Here is a 23,307-nt window from a genome sequence, read left to right on the forward strand (position 1 = left end):
TTTCATTTTTGGTTTGGGGTGTGCGTATGTGTGTGTTGTGTGTGTGTGCACGCGTGTGTGTAGGTGGCTGGGGTGGCAGGGGATGGGAGAAGGAGCGAGCAGTAGGGAGTCCCTGGATCATCTGCTCTGGAGACAGGGAGCCTCCCAACTCAACCCACCACCTAGCCAGGCCCCACCTTCCTGCCTTCATCCCCCACAGTGTGTCACCCATCAGGAGATGAAGGAATAGCCAGACTCAAGGGGCTGCTAGGAAAAAAGCAGGCGCTTTGCAAAGAATCCAGCTTCTGGGTGTGGGAGTTACTGGTGCTGCCCCTGGGATCCTGTTACTCTTCTGGATACAGGGAAGACTCAGTCTCCGGGCCTCTGGTGGATGCGAGGAGTCAGGCTGAGCTCTGGCCAACCAGCTCCGTGCGGAAGGGATGCGGGAGGCAGGTCCTCTCCAGGCTGGGGCAGTTAGTCGCTGGTGCGAGCCCCTCCAGAGCTCCCCCTCTCCCTGCCTCTGCTGTTCTGGAAGCCCACGTGGAGACAGCATAGCCATCAGCTCCTGTCTCGGAGGGACCAGGACGTAGCCCCCTGCTGACCTGGGCTGGACTGGAGCTGAGCGAGAAATACACTTTCCTTGGGTCCCACCACTGGGATTTTGGGATGGTTGGTCGTTGCAGGATTACCAACGCAGATAGTAATCTGGGGAGTCTGATGTTCTTCCTTGCAGCCCCAAAGCCTTTAGAAATAGAGATATGGTGCACCTGGATGGCTCAGGTGGTGAAGTGTCTGCCTTCAGCTCAGGTCATGAATCCGGGGTCCTGGGATCGGGCTCCCTGCTCAGCGGGGAGTCTGCTTCTCCCTCCTCCTCTGCCCCTCCCCCCTCAAATAAATAAATAAACCCCTCCAAAAAGAAGAAGAACAAGATCAAAGGACTGAGAACTAGCCAGAGGCACCCGTGTGTGGCCGGGACTGTGGCAGAGGCTGGACAGTTGGGCCCCTTAGGACCGGGCTTTGACTTAGAACAGCAAGACCAGGATATAGAACACACACACACATACACGCACATGCACACGCAGGCTGTCCCTCCAGACACGCCTTGGCCACCACAGAAGTTAGCATTAGAAGGCATGCCCATGCTAAAAATGGCCCCGAGCCAGAGAGGGAGGGATGGGGGTGGATCACTGGAATCAGCCAGCTTGGAGGGAGATTCCCTGCGGAGACACACCTGGCCGTGCATAGGATTCTGCTCCGGCTCTGGGCCCCTTCTGGGGACAGGACGTGGGGAAGGGGCTCGAGCCCCGTCCGATCGGGGGCTTCCTCCAGCCGGCACTCTGGACCCCTGGGTGCTTTCTGGTCTGGAAGGAGACTGGCAGAGTAGGAAGAACACCAGCCTCTTTTCCCAGCTGGTATTGAGCAAGTGCCTCAGGCTCAGTGGCCCCAATGCGTCAGATACATAGGAGGGACACGAAGACCTGGAAAGTCCCTTCCAGCGTTGACATTCTAGGATCGGCTTGCCTCAAGGCTCCCGTGTCCCTAGATGCTGTTCGCTGTTGGGGAAGCAGCTGTGAACTCTCCTGACACCACCCCTATTACCAGCGGCTCACCGGGAGACAGACAGCAAGCACGCGAACAAATAGATCCTTGGAGACGGCTGCGGGTGGGGCTGGGGGATGCAACAGGGAGGTGCGTTGGCAGGACCAGGGGTGAGGTGACTTGAGGTCTGGTGATCAGGGAAGGCCACTCCAGCTAGTTGAGACCAGGATCAGAACAAACCACTAGAAACAGCCCGGTGGGGAGGTGGGGGCTGGGGGGGGGGACGGTGTTACAGACCATGTGTTCGAGGAACAGAGAGAGGGCCAGAGCTGCTGGGATAAGGTGACCGAGGGGGTGGACGGAAGATGGTCACGCACAGTCCTGAGGTCCACAGTGCGTCCTTGGATTTGATTCTAAGGGCAACACCCAGAGCATAAGTGTTATGCTCTGGCAAGTTCTGAGCAGGAGAGTGACCCCATTTGATTTTTTTCCTGTGTCCTGGGGGGTGGGGCCACAGGGTTGCTCCCTGCCTTGCAGGGCTTGGGATGGGGTAAGCAGGGTTGCCCAGCAGTGAGGACTCAGCTTTCTGTGTGGGTGGCCATTGCGGCCAACCCAGCGAGCTCGCATCCTTCCCAGGGACCTCCCCTGCTCTCCGGTCCACCCCTGGTCCAGGAGAACCAGTTTTTCAGCCCAGTGAGCACCTACCCAGAGGCACGCATCCACGTTTGGGCCATAAGTGGGGAGCACTCCATCTTCATTCTCATGCCTAGTCCCAACCACATCCCCAGCCGTGTTTGAGTCCCCACCGTCCTCATCTCCGTCCGTTTCCTTCAGGGACCTAATTCCCACTCCAGACTCTTGCCCTGATCAAACCCAGAGCCACCATTCCTGCTTTTTGGGGGGACAAACGGATTGGCTGAGGGGAGACCTATTGATCACAGGTTATGATTTGAGGAGGCAGCTTTTGGGGGATGGAGGTAGATCCCCACCATTTGGGGGTGACACCCAAACACTTCCACACCATCAGCTTCCTGCCCTGCTCCCCCCAGTACCCCCTTTCGCTTTACCTTGCAGGCCCCCTGCCTCCTCCCCACACCCCACTATGTGATTTTACCACTGGATCAGAAGGTTCAGGAGGGGCCTCTCACCCCCACTGACCCGGACTGTGTTCCAGAGGGGCCTGGAAATGCCACTTCCCAAACCCCTGAGCTTCAATCCCCAAGCCACCCCTGCCCTGCTCTGCACCCGAGATTAGCAGCCCCCTGGGGGCACAGTCTCGAGGAAATGGGAGTGGCTACAAGGTAGGAGGCTGGGAGAGCTTGCATGGAATTTGCATCTTATGCAAATTTGCACCATCAGGCTCCTAGCATCCCCCAAGAGTCATCTGGGTGGCTGAGCGGAGTCCAGGACGGCAGGCCTGACCTGCCTAACAGCTCCTGTCCTCAGCCCAGGGCAGCACTGTGCCACGCAGATGAGAGCCCTACCAATTCCCCACAGTCATACACAGGCATGACTACCCCCAGCCTTCTCCCCCATCCTGCCCCCATCCCCCTAACCCATTCCTTTCCCCCACATCACCACCCCAGTGCCCCGTCCCCAGCCTGGCACTTACCCCAGTCTAGCTCTCCTCTCCCCTTAATCAAGCCCCATCCCTGATGCACTTCCCAGCCCTGGCCTCGTCCTCATCCGACCAGCCCACCTGACCATTAAGAATCATGTTTTGAGAGTCTCCCAGGTGCCAGGTACTGTGCCAGGAGGTGGGGAGAACCCAACCAAATGATGGACAGTCTAATCTAGTGGGGAAGATGGGCATCAAAGATGTTAGCTGCAGTGCCATGAGAACCATTAATAGTGAAATTTGGCCTTCCTTGACGAAGCCTTTATCAAGCTAAGATCAGAAGGAAGAGGAAACTTAACCAGGTCCAAGAGGTAGAGTGGGACAGCATGTGCAAAAGTCCTGTGGTTGGAAGGGGATTGACCTCACTTCCTTCATGTTTTTATTCAAAAGTCCTCCTGTCAAAGGGCACTTCCCTGACCCCTCTCTATCTAAAGTTTGCTCCTTTATACTTTATAATTTCTTTCCCTGCTTCTCTTCAGTACTTGATCACTAACATAATATTTTATTTACTTCATTAGTAGGCTGTATTGTCTGTTTCCTCCACTAGAAGGTAAGCTCTAGGAGGAAGGGCGGTGATTTGCTTTGCGACGAGACCTAGGAGACAGGCCACGGGAGGTATGTGAATGGATGAAGTCATTATCTGGAAGGTCAGAAAGAGCCACTGCCAGGCCTGAGCTGGGGTTGGACGGGATGGGGGTGACAGGAGCACATTTGGGTCTTAAAAAGGTCATCTCACTCCCTACCTCCGACCACAGCCCTATCCCTAGGCTCAGCCTGAATCACAACCTCATGCCCATTCTTCACCCAATCCAGAACCTACTGGCATCTTCTCTCCATCTTAGAATTCCAGCCCTCTTTGGACCTAACTTGGCCCCGGGCATTGTGTGACCTTCCCTCAATGGTGACAGTAGAGTGAAAACTCAGAGGTAACCTGGGCTGGAGCTTCCTGGTTGGTGGGAGCTGCTCCTGCCAGGCAGGAGCAAAGAGGGCAAGACAGAATGATTGTTTCCTTCTCTCCCACCTTCAGTAAGCTCTGTGAGTATTTCATTTCTTCTCCACATCTGTGGTGCCTAGAACAGTGCCTGAAACATATGTGCTCCACGAACATCTCCTGAAGGAAGGAGGGCAAGAAGGAACGAATGATTTGGTTCCAGACAAACCCAATTCTATTGGAGCCCAACCTTGATCCCAAACCTCTTCCTAGAGCTTCATTGTTTTTTTGGGGGGGATGGGGTGGGGTGAGGATATTGAGGGATATCATATAGTAAAATGCATCAAGTTCCTTCTGTACCACCCAGATCAAGATACAGAAGGTTCTAGCTCTCCATGCGGCTCCCCACTTGCAGGCGCTCTTCAGCCCCTCATCACGGAGCTACCCGCTCCTCTGATTTCCGTAAGAATTGCTTAGTTTCGTCTGTTCTCAAACTTTGAATCAATGGAATGATAGAGCATGTACTGTTTTCTGTCTGGCTTCTTTCATTCAATATAATCTTTGTGAGATTTGTCCACATCGCCCACCTTGTTGTTTGTGCTTTTTTTTTTTTTTTTAATTGCCGGGTAGAATTCTGTTAGGATTATACCACAAGGTACATGTCCACCCCTTGGCTTATTTCTCATGCCCCCAGCTTCACTGCAATTGTTATGTACTCTTGTATGCACCCCCGTCCCTCGGCTCGGCTCAGCTGATCCTGGTCTTGCAGGAAGCCACAGACATCCTCTCTCCCTCCCTGATCCTCTCTCCCTGGAGTCTCTCTGTGCCCTAGCACCCCGAGCTCAGCTTCAGCATCCACTACTCTTCCTCTCAAGGGCTCTGGGCCCTGGGGCAGGAGGATGGGCCAGCCTTCCTGCAGCGGCCACAGCCTGCCCCATTGCCCAGAGAGGAATGGCCCCGCAGCCGGCCAGGCAGACAGAGAGTTTGCGCTGTGCCCCATCCCCTGGCCCCCACCCACTGTTGTGGGGGGTGACCTGTTGCCCCTGGATCGGCTCAGCAAGGGTGTCCAGTGCTGCAGCCCATGGGGGCGGGCAGAAGGAAGGCACTTATTAGGCTGATAATGATCTGGGGCCCCACCCAGCCCCGTCCCCCCATTTCCCTGGGGCCTGGGCTCAGGCTGGACTGGCTCCCCCACCCTGAAGCCTCCTTCATTCAAGGCATGTTCCATCCACCCTCTCAGAAGCCAGCCCAGCACCCTGTCTGCTCTCCCTGCTGGCTACTGGAGGGCTGGCCACCCAGATTCTGGCTCACCCGCCCGACTCGCCCCGCCCCAGCCTGCCCGGCTCCCTGCCCGCCTGCCAAGGGTAGCAGCCTCTCCAGGCTCTGGGCTGCCCGTGGGCCAGACGTCCCTGCCTCACCTCTCCCTCTCGGGAGGCTGGCCCTGTCCCCGTCTCCCTGTGTCTGACTCCCCTGCCTGGCCTGGGCCCCCGTGCGGCCCCCACGGTGTCTGGACTTGAGCCCTCCCTCCTGCCTCCTCAGGAACAGCCATGGCCGCCTACAAAGTCAAGGTGGCCACGGGCACCGACCTCTTGTCGGGAACCATGGACTCCATCTCGCTAACCATTGTGGGGACCCAAGGAGAGAGCCATAAGCAGCGGCTGAACCATTTTGGGAGAGACTTTGCTACTGGGGCGGTGAGTAGGTGCATGTGTGTGGTGTGTTTGTGTGGTGTGTGTGTGTGTGAACTGTGTGAATGGTGTGTGGTGTACGTACATGTGGAGTGTGTGTATATACACATGTGTCTGTGTGGTCCATGTGGTCTCTGTGTGTGTGTGATGTGTGTGGTGTGCATGAGTCTGTGTGTGGTGTGTGAGTGTGTCTGTGTGAATGTGTGTGCTGTGTGAGTGGTGTGTGTGTGTATGTGTGTGTCCAGGGAGCATGAGGAGGGATGGAGGTGTGCAGGGGAGGGAGACAGCAGGCAGGGAGAGATGGGGCACTGTGGGGGAGCTCTGAAAGCAGTGGGGTCCAAGGGCGGCTTTGGATGCCCTCCCCGCAGACCTGGCTCCCAGTGGTCCCTGCTCTCTGGGCCATCCTGCCTCATCCCTGCTCTGTTACCTCTCACCCCTTTGTGCTCATTTCTCATCTCTCCCTGCCCTTTCTCACCTCTTCTCTCTTCCTCTCTCATCACTCACCCACATCCCTCATCTCTCAGCCTCTCCCTCATTCCTGCCCATGGCCTCTCCCTCTCCCTCATCCCTCCCCATTTCCTCTCCCTCTCCCTGATCCTTCTCCATTTCCTCTCCCTCTCCCTGATCCCTCCCTATTTCCTCTCCCCTCCCTCATCCCTCCCCATGGCCTCTCTTCCCTCACCCCTCCCCATTTCCTCTCCCCCTCCCTCATCTTTCTCCATTTCCTCTCCCTGTCCCTCATCCTTCCCCATTTCCTCTCCCCCTCCCTCATCCCTCTCCCTCCCATCCTTACTCTTCCTAAGTTAAGTTGCATCATAACTGGCTTAAAAGCACACTGGATTCTCTGTGATTTAAAACAGCATCAGACCAGTCTGTCCAGTGGGGCCTGCCTGCTCCATGATGGAAGGCGCCCTTTGCTGGTACCTCAGCCCTGATTCTGAGTCAGGTCCAGCCACCTACTGCTATGTCATCTTGTAGGTCCCTCTGTCTATATGGCCATTTCTGTATCTCCACGTCTTCATTGATAAGTAGAAGAGGGGGCTGGCAGGACCACCTCTGCCCACTCTAAGACTGCAGGAGGTCTAGGGGGGCCCTGACCCCACTTGGACCCCTTTGTAGACCAGCCCCTGGGGGGCTGCATGGCTCCCGCAGCCTCAGGTGGCCGAGGAGGGGGTCGGAGGATGGGACCTGGGGCGGGTGGCCGGGAATGGAGGCGGAGGGACCGGTGTGCTGTGACCCTGGGTGGATGGGCCCAGCAGGGGACAGCCCAGTGGGAGTGGGGGAGGAGAGCCCCGTGATCGGGTCACCCCAGCCCAGGGAGGTGAGCAGCTCCCCCATCACAGGAGCCAAGCCTGGGGGAGGGGCTGGGCCGGTGGGAGTCCTGCCACTCACCTAGCCCCGTGCCCTGCCCAGGTGGACGAGTACACTGTCCGGTGTCAGCAGGATCTGGGGGAGCTCATCATCATCCGCCTGCACAAGGAGCGCTACTCCTTCTTCCCCAAGAACTCCTGGTATTGCAACTACGTGCAGATCTGTGCGCCCGACGGCCGCATCTACCACTTCCCTGCCTATCAGTGGATGGACGGCTACGAGACCCTGGCCCTCAGGGAGGCTACAGGCAAGCTCTCAGCACCCCACCTCCGCCGCCAGGCCCCTGGCTCCCGCCCGGCTGTCGCCTGCTGGGCTGTCCCCGCAGGGACTCCTGGGCCCGCCTGCCACCCTCACACAGCCCCCTCACTCACTGGTGCTGCAGGGTCCAGCTGAGGGCTGCCCCCTGCGGGGACACAGATGGGGGCAGCTTGGATCTCAGGATCACAGGTCTTGCCCGCTAGCTCCACTCTGACAGGACGCCCCACCATCCCACCTGCTGCCCGTGGTGTTAAGAGCCCTGTGAGCTCAACAGTTGTCCGTGCTCCCTAACAGCAGGGTTTGTACCTTATCATAAGAGCACTGGGTCTCCAACGGGGCAGATTTCAGACAGATGGGATGCTCTATGCTCCCGAGGCCTCCCTGCTACTCCAACAGGACACCTTACTTCTCTAGCAGGACTCACTGCTGCTCCCAAAGGCCCCCCTTCATCCAGTTAGGCTCCATCAGAGCCCAGTAGATTGACCGGGTGTTCTCTAGTGCCTGGTCGAGGCTGCGGGCTATTTTCCTGGTCACTTGGTTGCTCCCCTGGAAGAGGGACAGGGAGCCCGCCCCTGCCACAGCCCTTGTCTGGTGGGCTTGGCTCAGCTTCCTAGTAGGGGGCTGCTACATGGGGACTGCAGGCCTGTCCTCTTTTGTCCCCTTGGCTCCCCCCCCCCCCGGGCTCTGTCGGCCTCCTTCAAGGTGCACAGGAGCGAGGGGGCTTGGAGCTACATCCGGCCGGCAGCTAACCACCCTGTTCCACCTCTCATTTCCCTGGGAGCAGGGAAACAGAGCCTGAGCTGGGGCAAGAGGCAGAGGGAGGCAGGCCTGGGGGAGGGTGGGGAGGCCAAGGGGAGAGTCCCCCTCCCGGAGATGTGGAGCATCTTCCCGCAGAGACAGGCCTGAGTGTCCGGGAAGCAGGGGAAGGGCAGGATGAGGCTGGGCGCCATGCAGGAATGGCGCTGGGTGGGGCAGCTCCCTGCAACACCAGGGCAGGAGGCTTGCATCACCCGCCCGGCCCTTGGAGGAGTCCGGCCCCCACCCAGGGGATGAAGCCAAGCTGGGTCCCCGGGGTTGCACAACTCCAGGGGGCACTGTTCACCCGGGACACAACATGAGCTGCAGCAGATGGAGGAAGGACAGGTGGCGAAGGGGGCCTCAAGGGAAGGTGACGGGGCTGTGGTGACAGGCACATGACAGCCCGGGGCTGCCCTCCAGGACGCTGGACAGAGACAGCCCTGGGTGTGGATCTCAGCTCCACCACCTACTAGATGGACATCTGGGTCTACTTCTGAATTCTAAGCCTCAGTGTTCTCCTCTGTAAAATGGGGCTAACAGCAGAGCCTACTTTATAAGGCTGACGAGAGAATCCAGGGACCTCGCCTCTAAAAGGAATTTTTAAAAGGCTCAACGACTCTTGGTGGTGGCTGGTGGTTGGGCGGTGAGTGGTCAGAAGAAGACTGCCTTGGTTCAAATCCCAGCTCATGCTTTCTCTCTGTGTAACATGGGCTGTTTTCTCCTTGTAAAATGAGCACAACGATATTGTCCCTTAGCTGAAACTTTTGGGGTCAGGGGTGTCTTGAAATTCAGATTTCAGGGGCACCTGGGTGGCGGAGTCGCTTAAGTGTCTGACTCTTGGTTTTGGCTCAGGTCATGATCTCAGGGTCCTGGGATGGAGCCCCAGGTCAGGCTCCCTGCTGAGCGGGAGTCTGCTTGAGATTCTCCCTCTCCCTCTGCCCCTCCCTCCATGCACACACTCTCTCTTTCATAAATAAATCTTTAAAAAAAAGATACTCAGATTTCATTTAGAATATGTATGTATATGTACATCTATATCTATATATTCCACTCACACGATCCATATGTTATATTATATAACCACCAGGGCACCCCCTAGTCAAATATTCTAATATTTCTGCAGCAAAAACTACAAATAGTTAAGCCAAGTGAGTTCAGTAAAGACTGTGTATAGCCTCCGGTAAATTCAGAGCAGGTTTTGTCGACCAAGGAATTTGTGCCTAACTTGTGAAAAAGACAAGGTTGATTTCTATAGTCTTCTGGGTTTTGGAATTGTGGAGACAAGATTGCAAGCCTATAATAATCACCTGCCTTGTAAGGTTGTTCCTGTGTGGATTAAGTTATTAATATAAGTAGAATGGGGGCACCTGGGTGGCTCAGTCGGTGAAGTGTCTGCCTTTGGCTCAGGGTCCTGGGATCGAGCCCCACATTGGGCTCTCTGCTCAGCGGGGAGCCTGCTTCTCCCTCTCCCTCTGTGCTCTCTCTCAAATAAATAAATAATATATATGTATTATTTATTTATTAATATATTTAATATATATTATATATTAAATATATTATAAATATATATTTAATTAATATATATTTAATATATAAATAAATATATATTTAATTAATAATATATTTACTATTTATTTATTTATTCTCATATATATATATATATATATATATATATATATATATATATGAGAAAGTGTTTAGAAAGTGCCTGGTTCCCAGTAAGCCCTACATAACTGTCCTTCATTAATGTTTTAGCGGGTGCAGAAGACGGACTTCCTCCCAGCAGCAAGCCCAGCTCCAAGGGTAGAGGGAGGGGGAAGAGGGTGGTCCCTGATCCTTCCCTCTGAGTTTTTGGGAGGACACATGCCTGCCCACCCAGGTAAGCCTACCCCATGCCATCTTTGTCTGTGGGCCCGCAAAGCCAATCTAGAGGGCAGGAGCTGAATTGTGATCCTTGAGGTGGTCAGGGGCAGACAGGGCTGGGGTCAGACCTTGAGCCTCCTCTATGGTCTCCCTGCAGGAAAGACAACAGCAGAGGACACGCTCCCCATCCTTCTGGAGCACCGACAGGAGGAGATCAGAGCCAAGCAGGACTTCTACCAGTGAGCGGAGGGTGGCAGGGGCTGTGGGAGGCCAGGGGGCGGTGATGGCTTGGCCTTCTATCCCTGGGTTGGTGCCTGGGCACCAGGGCCCACCGACTGCCTTCTCTTTGCAGCTGGAGAGTCTTCGTTCCGGGCCTGCCCAACTACGTGCATATCCCCAGTTACCACCCTCCTGTCCGGAGGAACCCCAACGGGCCTGAGTGAGGACCTGCGGCTGCCCTGGGGCCCCTCCCATGGTTGACCCCTTGGCTCTCCCCCTTCCCTGTGCCCTGGACCCGAGTGCCCGGCCCCAGCCCTGCACTCCTTCCTACAGGTGGAGCGGCTATATCCCCGGCTTCCCGATTCTCATCAACATTAAGGCCACCAAGTTCCTGAACTCAAACCTCCGCTTCTCCTTCATCAAGACGGCCTCCTTCTTCTTCCGCCTGGGGCCCATGTGAGTGTGCGCGAGCAGGGGCGTCCCTGTCGCCGCTCCATGCCGCCTCCACCGAACCCCGGGGAGCTCGCAATGGCCAGACGGGCAGAGGGGGCTGGCCTAGGGAAGCCGGGAGGTGGTCCCCAGACCCCGGGGCACAGAAGGACCTGGAGCCGTGCGGCCGGAGACCCCAGGGCCAGACCAGGGAGGGCTGCCTGTCTGAGCGCCTCCCCCTCGAACCCTGTCCACTAGGGCACTGGGCTTCAAACTCCGCGGCCTGGTGGACTGCAAGCAATCGTGGAAGAGGCTGAAGGACATCAAGAAAATCTTCCCCGCCAACAAGTCTATCATCACCGGTATGGGGGGCAACGCGAAGCGAGCCCGGGGGAGCCCGTGGTCTCCGGCGGGGCGGGTGAAGCTGCGGACGCGGGCCAGGGGCGGGACGCCCCGTCGGGGCAGCGGGATGGCAGGAGCGGGGCCAACCCCAGGCCCGAAAGGCCGACGAGGCGAGCGCGCCCTCTGGCGGCTTCGTGGAGAATGCCGCCCTGGGCGCCGCCTGCCGCTCAAGGGGAGGCTGGGGGCGCTTCTCGGGGGTCTTCCTCTGTCGCGGGCCTCAGGGGGTTCTGGCAGCGTCGTGACGCCCGCAAGGCCCCACCCAGAGTACGTGGCCGAGCACTGGACAGAGGACAGCTTCTTTGGGTATCAGTACCTGAACGGCATCAACCCAGGCCTGCTCCGCCGCTGCACTCGGATCCCCGACAAGTTCCCCGTGGCAGATGACATGGTGGCCCCGTTCCTGGGCGAGGGAACGTGTCTGCAAGCGGAGCTGGAGGTGAGGCCCCATCAGGTGGGGATCCCCGGCCTCCCAGCCTCCCTTCCTCCCTGGCATCCCCGGCTCTCCACTCCTACCTTTGCTGTCCCCAGAGTCCCACTGGCCTCTGTATACCCCACTTGGGTCCTTAGCTAACCCTGCCCCTGGGGGACCAGGGCACTCGGCACCCAAGGCATGGCTCACAGGTGCGCTGTGTTGGTGCCTACCTGCCCTCCCATTGCGGCTCCCTTCCAGAAGGGGAACATTTACCTGGCAGACTACCGCATCTTGGAGGGCATCCCCACCATTGAGCTCAACGGAAGGAAGCAGCATCACTGTGCCCCCCTCTGCCTGCTGCACCTCGGGCCGGAAGGGAACATGATGCCCATCGCCATCCAGGTGCCTGGGATGCAGGCCTGGGGCCGCTGTGTGAGCACGTTGCCGATGCGAGCGCTTATGTGTGTGTGTGTGCATGCGTGCGTGTGCACGTGGGCAGGTGCCCATTTACACGAGTGTGCGATCCCAGTGTGTGCATCTGAGAACACACGGATGCTTATGCATGTTCCTGTCTGTGTGTGTGGCCCTGTGTGTGAGCCTCGGACTGAGTCCCTGCTTGTCCCTGCATGAGCACAGCTTTGTCCTGCCCCTGTCCGCCTGTCTGCCCATGCGTGAACTTGGGTCCCTGTGGCTGTATTTGTGTGCAAGCCCCCGTGTGTAGAGTGTGCATACTCTGTGCACATGCGCAGAGGTGACCAGATGGGAATGTGTTTGGTCGCTTGAGCTTGTCTCTTTGGGTCCATTCCTTCATGTACTTGTTAAGCCGACACCCGCTGTGGGCTAGGCCTCTGCTGGAAATACTGAGCTAATCAGACTTAGCCGCTGCCTTGAGAGTGGCCTGGCAGGACAGGGACGGGAGGTGCTATGTTCCCAGAGGTCTCCACCAGTGTCATGTCCAAATTAGAAAAAGGCACCTCTCTGGGGGGGATCAGCCAAGCCCTGAGGCTCCTGGCTCATTAGTGGGACAGCATAGGCTGGATTTCAGTGACTCCCTTTGCCCCAGAGGGCTGGTATCCTTGTGCAGTGCACAACTTGTACAGCCGAATGGGGCGGCCGTGGGGTTGAAATAAGGAGGGCTTCTCAGAGGAGGCAACTTGCAGGCTGCTTCTTGAATGAATGGGAGCTGCCAGGTAGAGAGAGGGAGGGGGGAAGGGACTACAAGCAGAGGGGAGAGCAAGAGCAAATGTGAGGAGGAAGGAAGGGTCCTGGTGTGCTCAGGGGACCCAGAGGGCCTAGAGTGTACAGAGCGGTGTGTGTCCCTCCTCAGACTCTTCTCTGCCTCCTTCCTGCAAGTGGGGGCTCTTGTGTGTGTGTGTGTGTCTGTGTGTGTGTGTGTGTCTGCCCTCACCTCCTTCCTTCCCCATCCCCAGCTCAGCCAGACCCCCGGGCCCGACTGCCCCATCTTCCTGCCCAGTGACTCTGAGTGGGACTGGCTGCTGGCCAAGACGTGGGTGCGCTATGCCGAGTTCTACTGCCACGAGGCCATCTCCCACCTGCTGGAGACGCACCTCATTGCGGAGGCCTTCTGCCTGTCCATAATGAGGCAGCTGCCCATGTGCCACCCCCTCTACAAGGTATGGGCTTGGCCCCGGGTGCCCCAGAAAGGCACCTGGCTTGCTTCACTCAGGGGGACCCCCGGTAGTCTTGCGGAGGCAGCTGGGGACCCACAAGACAAGGTTTGGGGTGGGGACTTCCCAAAGCGAGAGGGTCTGATGCTGCACAAGGGGAGGGCTGGTGCTGAGGTCCTTTGGGGCTAACTGTGGTCCTCTCTCCTTGTCCTTGCTCCCTCCTGCAGCTCCTCATCCCCCACACCCGGTACACCATCCAGATCAACAGCATCGGGCGGGCCCTCCTCCTCAACGAAGGGGGGCTGTCTGCCAGGGTAACACTTGTGCCCCAATCCCAACAAGACATGTGCGGCCCTTCCGGCCTTTGCCATTAGGCTAAAAGCAGGATTTCCTGCTTGCCTTCAGATCACGAGGGGGCACGGCGGGCGGGGACTGGTGGAAGTGGGTGCTTTGCCTTTGAGGGTGCAGAGGGGTGCTGGCCCGGAGTGTGGGGGCTCATGGGGCGGGCTGGAGGAGCACGCGCTGGGCTGCGTGCGAGGCGGGCGTGATCCTCACAGGGGGGTTCCTGCCGGGACCCTGTCGGCCTCAGCGGCTGCCTCCTCCCAAACAGGGCATGTCCCTGGGCCTGGAAGGCTTTGCTGAGGTGATGGTGCGGGCTCTGTCAGAGACAACCTACGACAGCCTCTACCTCCCCAATGACTTCGTGGAGCGCGGGGTCCAGGACCTGCCGGGATATTACTACCGTGACGACTCCCTGGCAGTGTGGGACGCGCTGGAGAGGTGCGGCTGGGCCAGCAGGGGGTGGCACGCAGGCTGGACGCCCTGGGATGTGGGAGCAGGCACGGGCCGGCTTTAAGGACCCGGGCTTGGGTCTGAGGCCACCTCCGCCCCGCAGGACGTGCCTGCCCCCAGGCCCCGGGCAGCTCTGGGGAGGAAGGCCCGGGGAGGGGGGAATGGCTGCTGGGAAGGGGGAGGATCCAAACTGAGGCCTGTCCCCTGGTCAGGTATGTGACAGAGATCATCACCTACTATTACCCGTGTGACGCGGCTGTGGCGGGGGACCCGGAATTGCAGTCCTGGGTGCGGGAGATATTTAAGGAGTGCCTCCTAGGGCGTGAGAGCTCAGGTATGGGCCTGGGCGCCGGGCACCTGCGGGGACCTGGGGCTAAGGGGTGGGCCCTTCCTGCTGGTGGCGGAGCATGTCTTGCTGGGTGCTGAGGGAGCCAAATCTCAGAGAGGTTGGGGAAGGAAACGGGGCTGCCCATTGGTCCCTATGTGAGCTCAGGGGCCGTGGGGCAGGGCCATCTCTGTGGAGATCTGGGGGGCTCCCAGACCTCCCTGGAAATAAGCCATCATGGGCTGAGAAATGGGGCGTGAGGTCAAACAGGTAGAGCGTGCTGGAGGCCAGGGAGCTGGTAGGCTCCAGGAGGGCAGCGGAGCATCCTGAGGTCAAGCCGCTTGGGCACCACTCAGCAAATATTTAATGAGCATCTATAATGTGACAAACGCTGAGCTGGGTACTGAGAGGCAAAGGGAGTGAGACAGGAGAAGGTGTCTGCCCTCAAGTCTCAGGGGTGGTCCACTCAGTAGACGGACAGTCATGCTATCTTAGGACTGCTACAGTCTGGGGTGGGCGTGGGTGGGGCAGGGGTGCATAGAAGTCCTGGGGAAGCACCTAACCCAGCTGGAGGAGGGTACTGGGTGGAGAGTGGGGGGTAGCAGCATGCTAAGATCTAGCTGAGATCTAACATCTGGGCTAACATCTGGCTACGGGACCTGTAGGATGGGGAGGTTAGCCGGGAGGTGTTAGAGGTGGGGTGGAAGAGCTCTGGGTGGGAAGCCAGAGCCGACAGAGGGAGCTCCGGGAGCTGCTCAGAGGTCCCTGCATCTGAGCTGAGGCTGGGATCTGGCCGGGCTCCCTGTGGGGCTAAGCTAAGGCTGAAGCCATGAGCAGGGCCGGAGGCAGGCCTGGTGAAGGAGGTGAGATTACCCTGACCACCAGAGGGCGCCGTCGACGGGTCTGCAAGGAGATCGGATTGTACATAAGACTGTCAGGCTGCCGGGAGTCAGCAGACAGTTCTGGAAGGTCCTGCGGTGTCCAGGAGCCGGGTGACATGGGCCTGGCTAGGGTGGCAGTTGTGGGAAGCAAGAGAATTCCCGAGCTGGCTGGGAGACAGAAATGACAGGACTTGGTGACTGGTTGGGGTTTGGTTGTGGGTTTAGAGAGAAGGGCGGAGCAAGACTCCTGGGTTTGGGGTTTTGGAACCTGGGTGGACGGTGTGTGTCATGCTGTGAGCTGGGGGCCTGGAAGGAGGAGTGGTTTGGGGAGGAAGATAACGGGTCTGGTTCAAATGTGTTAGGCTTCTGGAACCCGGGGACAATGGGAAGGAGAAGCGAGCAGCTTGGTTAAGTATGAGACCAAGAGCCAGGCTACTGAGAAATCCATCTGGTGTGAGTGCAGAGGCTCAAAAGAGTGTGTGTGTGTGTGTGTGTGCATGTGCGCGCGTGTGCACGCATGTGTGGTGGGGGGGTAGGTATGGATGAGGGACTGTGCTGACTCAGGGCAGGAAAGCTGGGATTCCTCCAAAGCCTGGTCCCCACTGAGTCCCGGGACCAGAGCGGCCCCCCTAAGGGAGCTGGAATAAAGATCTGAGGGCCCCACCTCAGGCAGGTGCCTGGAGCAGCCCTGGAGGACCTGGCCAAGGCCATTTGGGTTTGCCTCCCAAGGCTTGTGGTCTGGATGGGGAGGGGGGTGGGGGGTGGGGCTGGGGGTTGTGGTCACAGGAGGGCCAAGCAGGTGGAATGAGCACATGACCCCCTGAAGTGGCAGCTAGGAGTGTTGGTGGGACACGGCGGGGGGGGCAGGGGGGAGGATGCCTGGGCTTGGGGTGCTGGGCCCTCTGCCAGCCTTCCAGGACCAGGGCAGGACTGACGCTGCCGGGCCTTTCCCTGCCCCCAGGCTTTCCTCAGTGCTTGCGAACAGTGCCTGAGCTGATCCGATATGTCACCATCGTCATCTACACCTGCTCGGCCAAGCACGCGGCTGTCAACACAGGGCAGGTACCTGTGCTCACCAGGCTCAGCCCCAGCCCCAGCCCCAGCCCTCAAACCCAGCCTCGGCCATCAGCCCTACTCAGGCCTCCACCCAGCTCCCAGCTTCAGTCCCTAGCTCAGTTTGGACCCCAGAGTCCCAGGGTGCTGTCTGACCCAGGACCCCCGCCCCCTCCAGCTGGAGTACACCGCCTGGATGCCCAACTTCCCATCGTCCATGAGGAACCCACCGATGCAGGCCAAGGGGCTGACCACTCTGGAGACCTTCATGGACACGTTGCCGGATGTGAAGACCACTTGCATCACCCTGTTGGTGCTCTGGACACTCAGCCGGGAGCCTGACGACAAGGTGCCCCGGGGCCCCGGGGTGCAGGCGGCGGAGGGGGGGGTTGCTCCGAGTACAGGCAGGGAGAGGGCTGGGGGGGGAGGCGGGCGGAGGGTGTCCAGGGCGGGAGGCAGGGGGAGAGGGGCTGCGGCAGGGGCAGGTGGGTGGCAGCTGCCGGGTTGTGTGTCCGCAGCGGCCGCTGGGCCACTTCCCCGACATCCACTTCGTGGAGGAGGCCCCGCGGAGGAGCATTGAGACGCTGCGGCGGCGCCTGGCCCAGATCTCGCACAACATCCGCCAGCGGAACAAGTGCCTCCCCATCCCCTACTACTACCTGGACCCAGTGCTGATAGAGAACAGCATTTCCATCTAGGCCGCTCCCCCGGCCTCGCCTCTCCCCGCCGGCGCCTGTTTTCAAAAAAAAAAAAAAAAAATCCCTCGCTATAGTGCTGGGTCTGTTGGTGCACGCGGTCATTTACTGGGGGGTGCGGTGGGGTGCGGGCTGCAGCGAGATGCCGTTCATCACTGCGGGGTCCAGGTAGGCTCAGGGCCGCAGCTCCAGGCCCCGGGTCCGCCCTGATGTCCCGTGAGATCCAGGCTAGAAGGCTCTGGAAGGTGGTGATGTTCCCACCCTGGGCTTCTTGGTGAAGTTCTGGGAGATGCCAAAGTGCTCCTGGGAACGGCAGGAGAGAAGGCTAGGACCCCCGCACCCTGCCATACCCAGCCCTGTCTTTCAACCCAAAGTGATTCTGGTTCATCTTAAGTCCCCCTACCTAGGGACCCAGACCTCCAAGGATCTTAGTCCATCAGAAAATCTACCCAAGGAGGATCATCACCTGAGCCCTGCCCACCTAGGCACTCAGACCACCCAAGACCAGTCCAACTTGAAACCTAAATTACCCATCCACCCAGGCAAAAGACCACCCTGAGCCCAGCCTACCAGAAACCTAGACCACCCAAGCCAAGCTCACTTTGAAACCCAGCCAGCCCTAAGCTCCACCTACTACGAACCCATAATACCCTACACCACACCCCATCACCTACCAAAACCTACATCACTCCAGGCTCTGCCCACGCAGGAGCCCAGCCTGCTAAGTGCACCCTCCAAGTAACCTGTCCCTAGGATCCCTTCCTCACCCCCACCCACTCTTCTGGAACCTGAGAATCGCCCCCTTTCTGCCCCCACCCTGGGCCCTGCTTATGGTTTCATCGCTGACACCCCGGAGCTACACAAGGGCACAGGAGACAGGTGTGGATGCCTCACTGGAGCTCATGAAGCTCAGAAAACCTTCCTGCAAGACTTCCCTGAGCCAGGCCCGAGGTTCTGAGTCTTTGCTTACGACACTATCGTCCGGGCACAAAGCTGGGGATCCAGGAACACGTGGTGACTAACAGCTGGGAGTCTAAGGCGCCCAGGGGTGTGGGTTGGAAGAGGCCACTGAGACCAGCTGCCCCAAGGGGGAATCTGAAGCCAAAGAAGGAAAATGGCCAACCCCGCATTGCGTGAACTGAGCTGATCTTCAGAACTGGAGGCTTTCATCACCGTGGGTGCAAACCTAGGGCCCGAGAGCCGCAGTTGGTTTGCAGATGTGTTTTGATTGGCAGCCAGGGTTTCTTATTTGTTCTTTTTTCAAGCTGAATCAATGGCCAACGCTTAAATATTAGACAATGTCAGGTTTCTCTTGAAAAATCTAAAGATCTGGCTATAGTCATCGCTGGGTCGCGGTTTGTCCCCATCAGACAAACGGGGGTTCTCCACTGGCCGCAGTCCCCGCCCACCCTCATCCCTTGCACTTGCTGCTTGCAAACGCTGTAGGCATTGTCTTCCAGCCTTTTGAGGTAGATCAAGCAACAGGGAAGGATCCGACGCCAGGGCCCCTCTGTGTTCGGACCGGTGGATTGGATCTGTCTGCGCCACTGGTTCCCAAGGTCCAGGGCTGATCTGCCTTGCTCACCATGGCATCCAGCACCAGTCACAGTTGGGGCTCATGAAGGACACGTGGATCCATTGCTCCAGCTGTGGGTGTTCATAGTGGGGGCGTCCCCGAGGATTCAAAGGGAGGTAGGGCATGAGCTGGGCTCAAAGGGGCAGTAAGTGGTTAGGGAGAGAGGGAGAATCGGGGTTCCTGGCCTCCCCAGTCTCGGTCTCTGCTGAGGAAGAAGAATGGAGAAGGGGGGAGGCAGGTTCCAGAGGGGCTGAGATACCACAGTGAGCACTGCATTCCATGTGCCAAACACAGAGCCATGTGAGGGTCATGAGCAGGGCTGTCCTAAATCCCAGTGCCTGAGGAAGGTGGTCATGCAGGTTAATGGCAGGAGATGGGGACCCATGGGGAGGCCAGACATCAAGAGCTCCTGCCACGGGGTGGAGGCCAGAGGTACATCCTAAAGAGGTCTTCTGTGAGGGAGATTCCGAAGGAAACCCCGGAGACTTTATCTACGGGGTGAATGCCCAGAAGGCACTTCCTATTCACCTGAGGTTTATTCTTAGGGCTTTAGATGTAATTCTAATAATAACCTGTAAGATAGGTGCTCTTCTCATCCTTGTTTTCAGATGAAGAAATAGACACAGAGAGGTTAAGTGACTTGCTCAAAGTCACACAGTGGGGAGAGAAGAGGAGGCAGGAAAGGGGTGTGAAATAACAGTGTGTTTGGGCAGAAGGGGTAGGGGGAGTGGACGAACAAGGTAACAGAGATATAGATGAGGGAGAGGCCAAGAGCCCTCGGGCCCCCGGGGAGCTTCCCCTCTCTGTGGCCACCCGGATCCAGAGCACATCATCTGGGGAGTAGTGGGCAAGATCCTGAGTCTCTGGGCCAGCCAGCTGGTGGGGTGGGGGGAGGGAGTGCAAGGCGCAAGCCTCTGGCCCTATGGTGATCAGCACCAGGCAGCCTGCCCGTCCTCCCCAGCAACGTTGACTGACTGCTGGCCAGAGAGCCCCCGCTGCTCAGGGCCAAAGCTCAGCCACTCCAGGGCCGCGAGCCGGCTGATGAGCTTTCCTGGTGCAAAGAGCCCAGTGTGGGCCTGTGTTGATGTCCAGGTGTAGTAGACACAAGACAGAACAGCGAGGGACAACCAGAGTCAGAGGTTAGATGAGACAGCCCGAGGGGCCCCACAGCTCCGGGCACTGGGTGGGGCGTCCTCCTTACCTGGAAGAAGGGGCGGCCCATGGGCAGCCACCAAGCACGGAGAGAAAAGAGGTCACCATCATTAAGCAGGTTCAAAACATATGAGTGACCATCTCACGCACCGGGAGCACTGAGTGCTGGACCCAGGTCTTGGCCAGGAGCCAGTCCTCAGCTGTGTCCCTGGGAAGGAAGACAGCACTGTTTGGGCCAGGTGTCTGAGTGAGCTGGAGTGGGGGCTGGTTCACGGGCAGGGTAGGCATCAGGCGGAATCTGGCTCTAGAAAGTGCAGCCTGTTACCATGCCCATGGGGCCAAATCACATGGTCCTCTTCCTTACTAGCTGCGTCTCTTCAGGAAAATTAACTAACCTCTCTATGACTCAGGTTCTTCGTCTATAAAGTGAGGTTGATGGGGGCGCCTGGGTGGCTCAGTTGGTTAAGCGCCTGACTTCGGCTCAGGTCATGAACCCAGGGTCCTGGGATCGAGCCCTGAGTAGGGTTCCCAGCTCAACGGGGAGCCTGCTTCTCCCTCTGCCTCTCCCCCTCCCCTTCCTTGTGCTCTCGTTCTCTTTCTCAAATAAATAAATAAATAAATAAAATCTTTAAAAAACAAACAAACAAAGTGAAGTTGATGATAATCATCCCTCCTTCCTTGGGTTGCTCTGAGAGATTAACTGAGTTAAATATGGCAGGGTACTTAGGCCAGCGATGGATGTGGTCGGCAAGGCATGAAGGTTTCCCATTCTGATCACTTCTAGCACAACAGGAAACGGTCGCTGGGAGGTGAGTCGACCGACCTAAGGCCGCCTTGTCGGCACATGGGGCAGAGCCTGGTCAAGGGCTCCTGGTACCAGTCGAAAGTCACCCGGATCCTGGGTTGTGTGGGGCAGAGACTGGAAGGCTGGAAGGGAGGGCGTGGAGAGGCCTTCCAGAAGGGGTTCCTTGTTTGACTGCTGGGAACGCGGTCATACTGTCAAAGGAGCATGATTCAGTAGGGTTGATTTGGAAACCAATGCAAGGTGGTTTGTTCTCTGACACTGAATATCACAACGTTCCCATCAAGCTAGAGATGGGGGAAGGGAGGGGCCGGTTGTGTTAGATGCGGTGTGGGGATTAGCAGCATGGGGTGGGGGGGCAACCTTGCGGTCATCCCGAGGGTAGGATGTGCCCCCCGGCACGCCCAGCCCTCCCAAGGCCCTGCCTTGCTGACCTGGATGGTGAGGGGCAGCAGGGGCCCATCGAACTGGGGGGGGGGGTGGCAGCCAGGAACTGGGGCAATTCGTTAATGATGCTGGGGCGGGCCCCAAGAGGTTGGCATGGCTCACCAGTTACGGAGGGCCCCTCTAGGGGAGGAGAGAAAGAGGAAGAGGAGGGCTGAGGGAGGGGACAGCCCCGTGCCTGTCCTGGGGTTGGGGCACATCTCATCCCAGTTGGCCCACAGAGGGGAGGGAGAGTAGCTCCAGGGAGCCTCAGCGGACCAGCTGCAGGGCATCCTTAGTAACCATGACAACTGGCAGGGGCCCTACAAGTGCATGGGCCTGGCAAAGAAGCAGGAGAGAGCACTCCCCACTCAGCCCTCGCTCGCTGTCCCAGAGCAACACCCCTCCCTCCAGGGGCAAACAGAAGGTGCTGGGTTAGAGAAGGCGCTGAGCTAGCTGGGAAAGGGGGTGCTGCAGGGCTGCAGGGCTGCAGGGCTGGGTGGAAGAGACGGGTCAGGGGTGGGAGCTTGGGCTCTTGAAGGCACTGGGATGGGAGGGAAGACAGGCTGGACCCCTGGGCCCCTCACCTCCGGCTCAGCCTGCAGACCGGTCCTGGCTGGTGTAGCACAGGGGTCCGTGGCTTCAGTGGTGGGGAAGCTCCTTGGGATGACGAGATGGTGCTGGACCAGGATGGGGATGAGGCCATTCAGGAACTGGGAGGCAAAGAAACACGTACTCTGCAGAGAGAGTGGGTGTGCGGAGGGCCACTTTGGCCACCCAAGCCCCAGCCTCTCGCACTTTACGGCTCTGGGGACCCAGATCTCCAGCTTCCCACATCGGTCACTCCCTGATGTTCCCTTTCTCCTACTCCGACTGGTTGGACGACTGGACTATTAAGTGGTTTCTCAGAAGAAAGGGGGTTGGAGGCTTGGGTTCCACCCTAGGAGCCACTGATCCCGCAGCCCCACCCATTCTGGGGTACATCTCAGGTGCTCCCCGATGTGATGTGCGCCAAGAGTGCATCTCGGATTTGAGTGGAATGTGAGAAAACCAGGAGGAGGAATGCTGGATACAGCAGAGCCCAGCCTGCTAGTTCATGCTTCCTGGGCCGCTGCTCTCCCGTGGTCCCCCCAATTCCTGGTGAAGACTCCCCGGGCCTGTGTGCTGGTCTCCTGCTCTCCCCTTCCCCGGGCTCGCCAGGCTCACTGGTGCGCAGTCCCAGGTCCCCGAGCCCAGCAAGGTCCTCGCGCGCCTGCTGTCCAGGGGTCCGGAAGGCCCCAGGAGACAGGCGGCCTGCAGGCGGTTCTGGGGAGACCCCGAGGTGCCTGTCCCCGCATGGGCACGCACCTGCTCTCTGCTCCTGTCACAGAACTGGGTCGGCTTTTGGCTCCAGGACACTCCCCGTCATCCCCTCCTCCAAGGTGCGCTGGGAGAGAGCTGTTGGCGTCTCCTCCTTTGTGGCTCTGTCCTGTCCCCTCCCAGCCCTGGGGGCCAGTGTCCTGTAAACCGCTCTGAGTCACCCCGTGTCCTCCCTCTCTCCATTCCTGCATCTTGTCTCTTGCCTCTTACCTTCATCCCCTCCTCAGCTCTTCCGCAGGTCCGTGGGGTGGGACATGATCTGCTCCGGGTCCACCCAGGGGAGTGAGCAGAGGCTCCAGGCACGCCCAACGGCAGGGGCGAGGCGGGGAGTGGACCGAGCAGGGCCCTGGCTCCTACCTGCCGAAGCATAATCAAAAAAATTACGAACACGATTCATAAAATTAGAATGAACACAAGTCGAAGATTTAAGTCAACTCGGAAAGGTGGAAACGGTGGTTCCAAGAATAGTTAAGGAGCTGTGTGTTTAGAGGTATTCACAGGGTGCCTCCTTTAGTTGTGTTTCAGTTTATTGCGCTTTGCAGATATTGCTTGTTTTCCTTACAAATTGAAGGTCTGTGGTAATCCTGCATGGAGCAAATCTATGGGGGCCATTTGCTCACTTCGCATCTCTGTGTCACATTTTGGTAATTCTCGCAATATTTCAAACTTTCTCATCATTACCTTTATTACGGTGATCTGTGATCAATGATCTTTGATGGTACTATTGCAATTGCTTTGGGGCGCCATGAACTGTGCCCTTCTTTGGTGTGGGTGTTCTGACTACCCAAGCGACAGGCCATTCCCCAGTCTCTCCTCTGACCTCCCTATTCCCTGAGACACAGCAAAATTGAAATGAGGCTAATTAATAATAACCCTACAGTGGCCTCTAAGTGTTCAAGGGAAAGGAAGAGTCACGCGTCTCTCACTTGAAATCAAAAGCTAGAAATGGTTACGCTTAGGAAGACATGTTGAAGGCCGAGATCAGCCGAAAGCTTGGCCTCTTGTGCCAAAGCGAGCCAAGTTGTGAACCCAGGGGAAAAGTTCTTGAAGGAAATTAAACTGCTACTCTGGTGAACACACGAATGATAAGAAAGAGAAACAGCAAGAAGGCTGA

The 23,307-nt window shown here is 58.1% G+C and overlaps 1 protein-coding gene across 1 annotated transcript; it reads left to right on the top strand.

Annotated features, from left to right (window-relative positions):
* Nucleotides 1-5,614: 5,614 nt before the first annotated feature.
* ALOX12B (arachidonate 12-lipoxygenase, 12R type) lies at nt 5,615-16,934 on the top strand. Its single transcript, XM_006738202.2, has 15 exons — nt 5,615-5,761; nt 7,169-7,373; nt 10,203-10,284; nt 10,398-10,484; nt 10,598-10,720; nt 10,952-11,055; nt 11,359-11,531; nt 11,766-11,909; nt 12,938-13,141; nt 13,363-13,449; nt 13,746-13,915; nt 14,140-14,261; nt 16,095-16,195; nt 16,365-16,535; nt 16,705-16,934. Exons 1-15 carry the CDS (start codon nt 5,615-5,617, stop codon nt 16,882-16,884), a joined length of 2,100 nt encoding a protein of 699 aa, XP_006738265.1. The 3' UTR covers nt 16,885-16,934.
* The last annotated feature ends 6,373 nt before the right edge of the window (nt 16,935-23,307 follow it).

This window comes from Leptonychotes weddellii, chromosome 15, assembly GCF_054177405.1.
Source record: "Leptonychotes weddellii isolate Sample4059 chromosome 15, ASM5417740v2, whole genome shotgun sequence".
In the NCBI taxonomy this organism is placed as follows: domain Eukaryota; kingdom Metazoa; phylum Chordata; class Mammalia; order Carnivora; family Phocidae; genus Leptonychotes; species Leptonychotes weddellii.

What these genes read in the sequence shown, in the direction of transcription:
- ALOX12B (XM_006738202.2), top strand. Translation starts at nt 5,615, where the DNA reads ATGGCCGCCTACAAAGTCAAGGTGGCCACGGGCACCGACCTCTTGTCG. An exon ending in GCCAAGCAGGACTTCTACCA is followed by an intron (nt 10,285 to 10,397) that starts GTGAGCGGAGGG and finishes TTCTCTTTGCAG; the next exon opens with CTGGAGAGTCTTCGTTCCGG. An exon ending in GTGTGGGACGCGCTGGAGAG is followed by an intron (nt 13,916 to 14,139) that starts GTGCGGCTGGGC and finishes TCCCCTGGTCAG; the next exon opens with GTATGTGACAGAGATCATCA.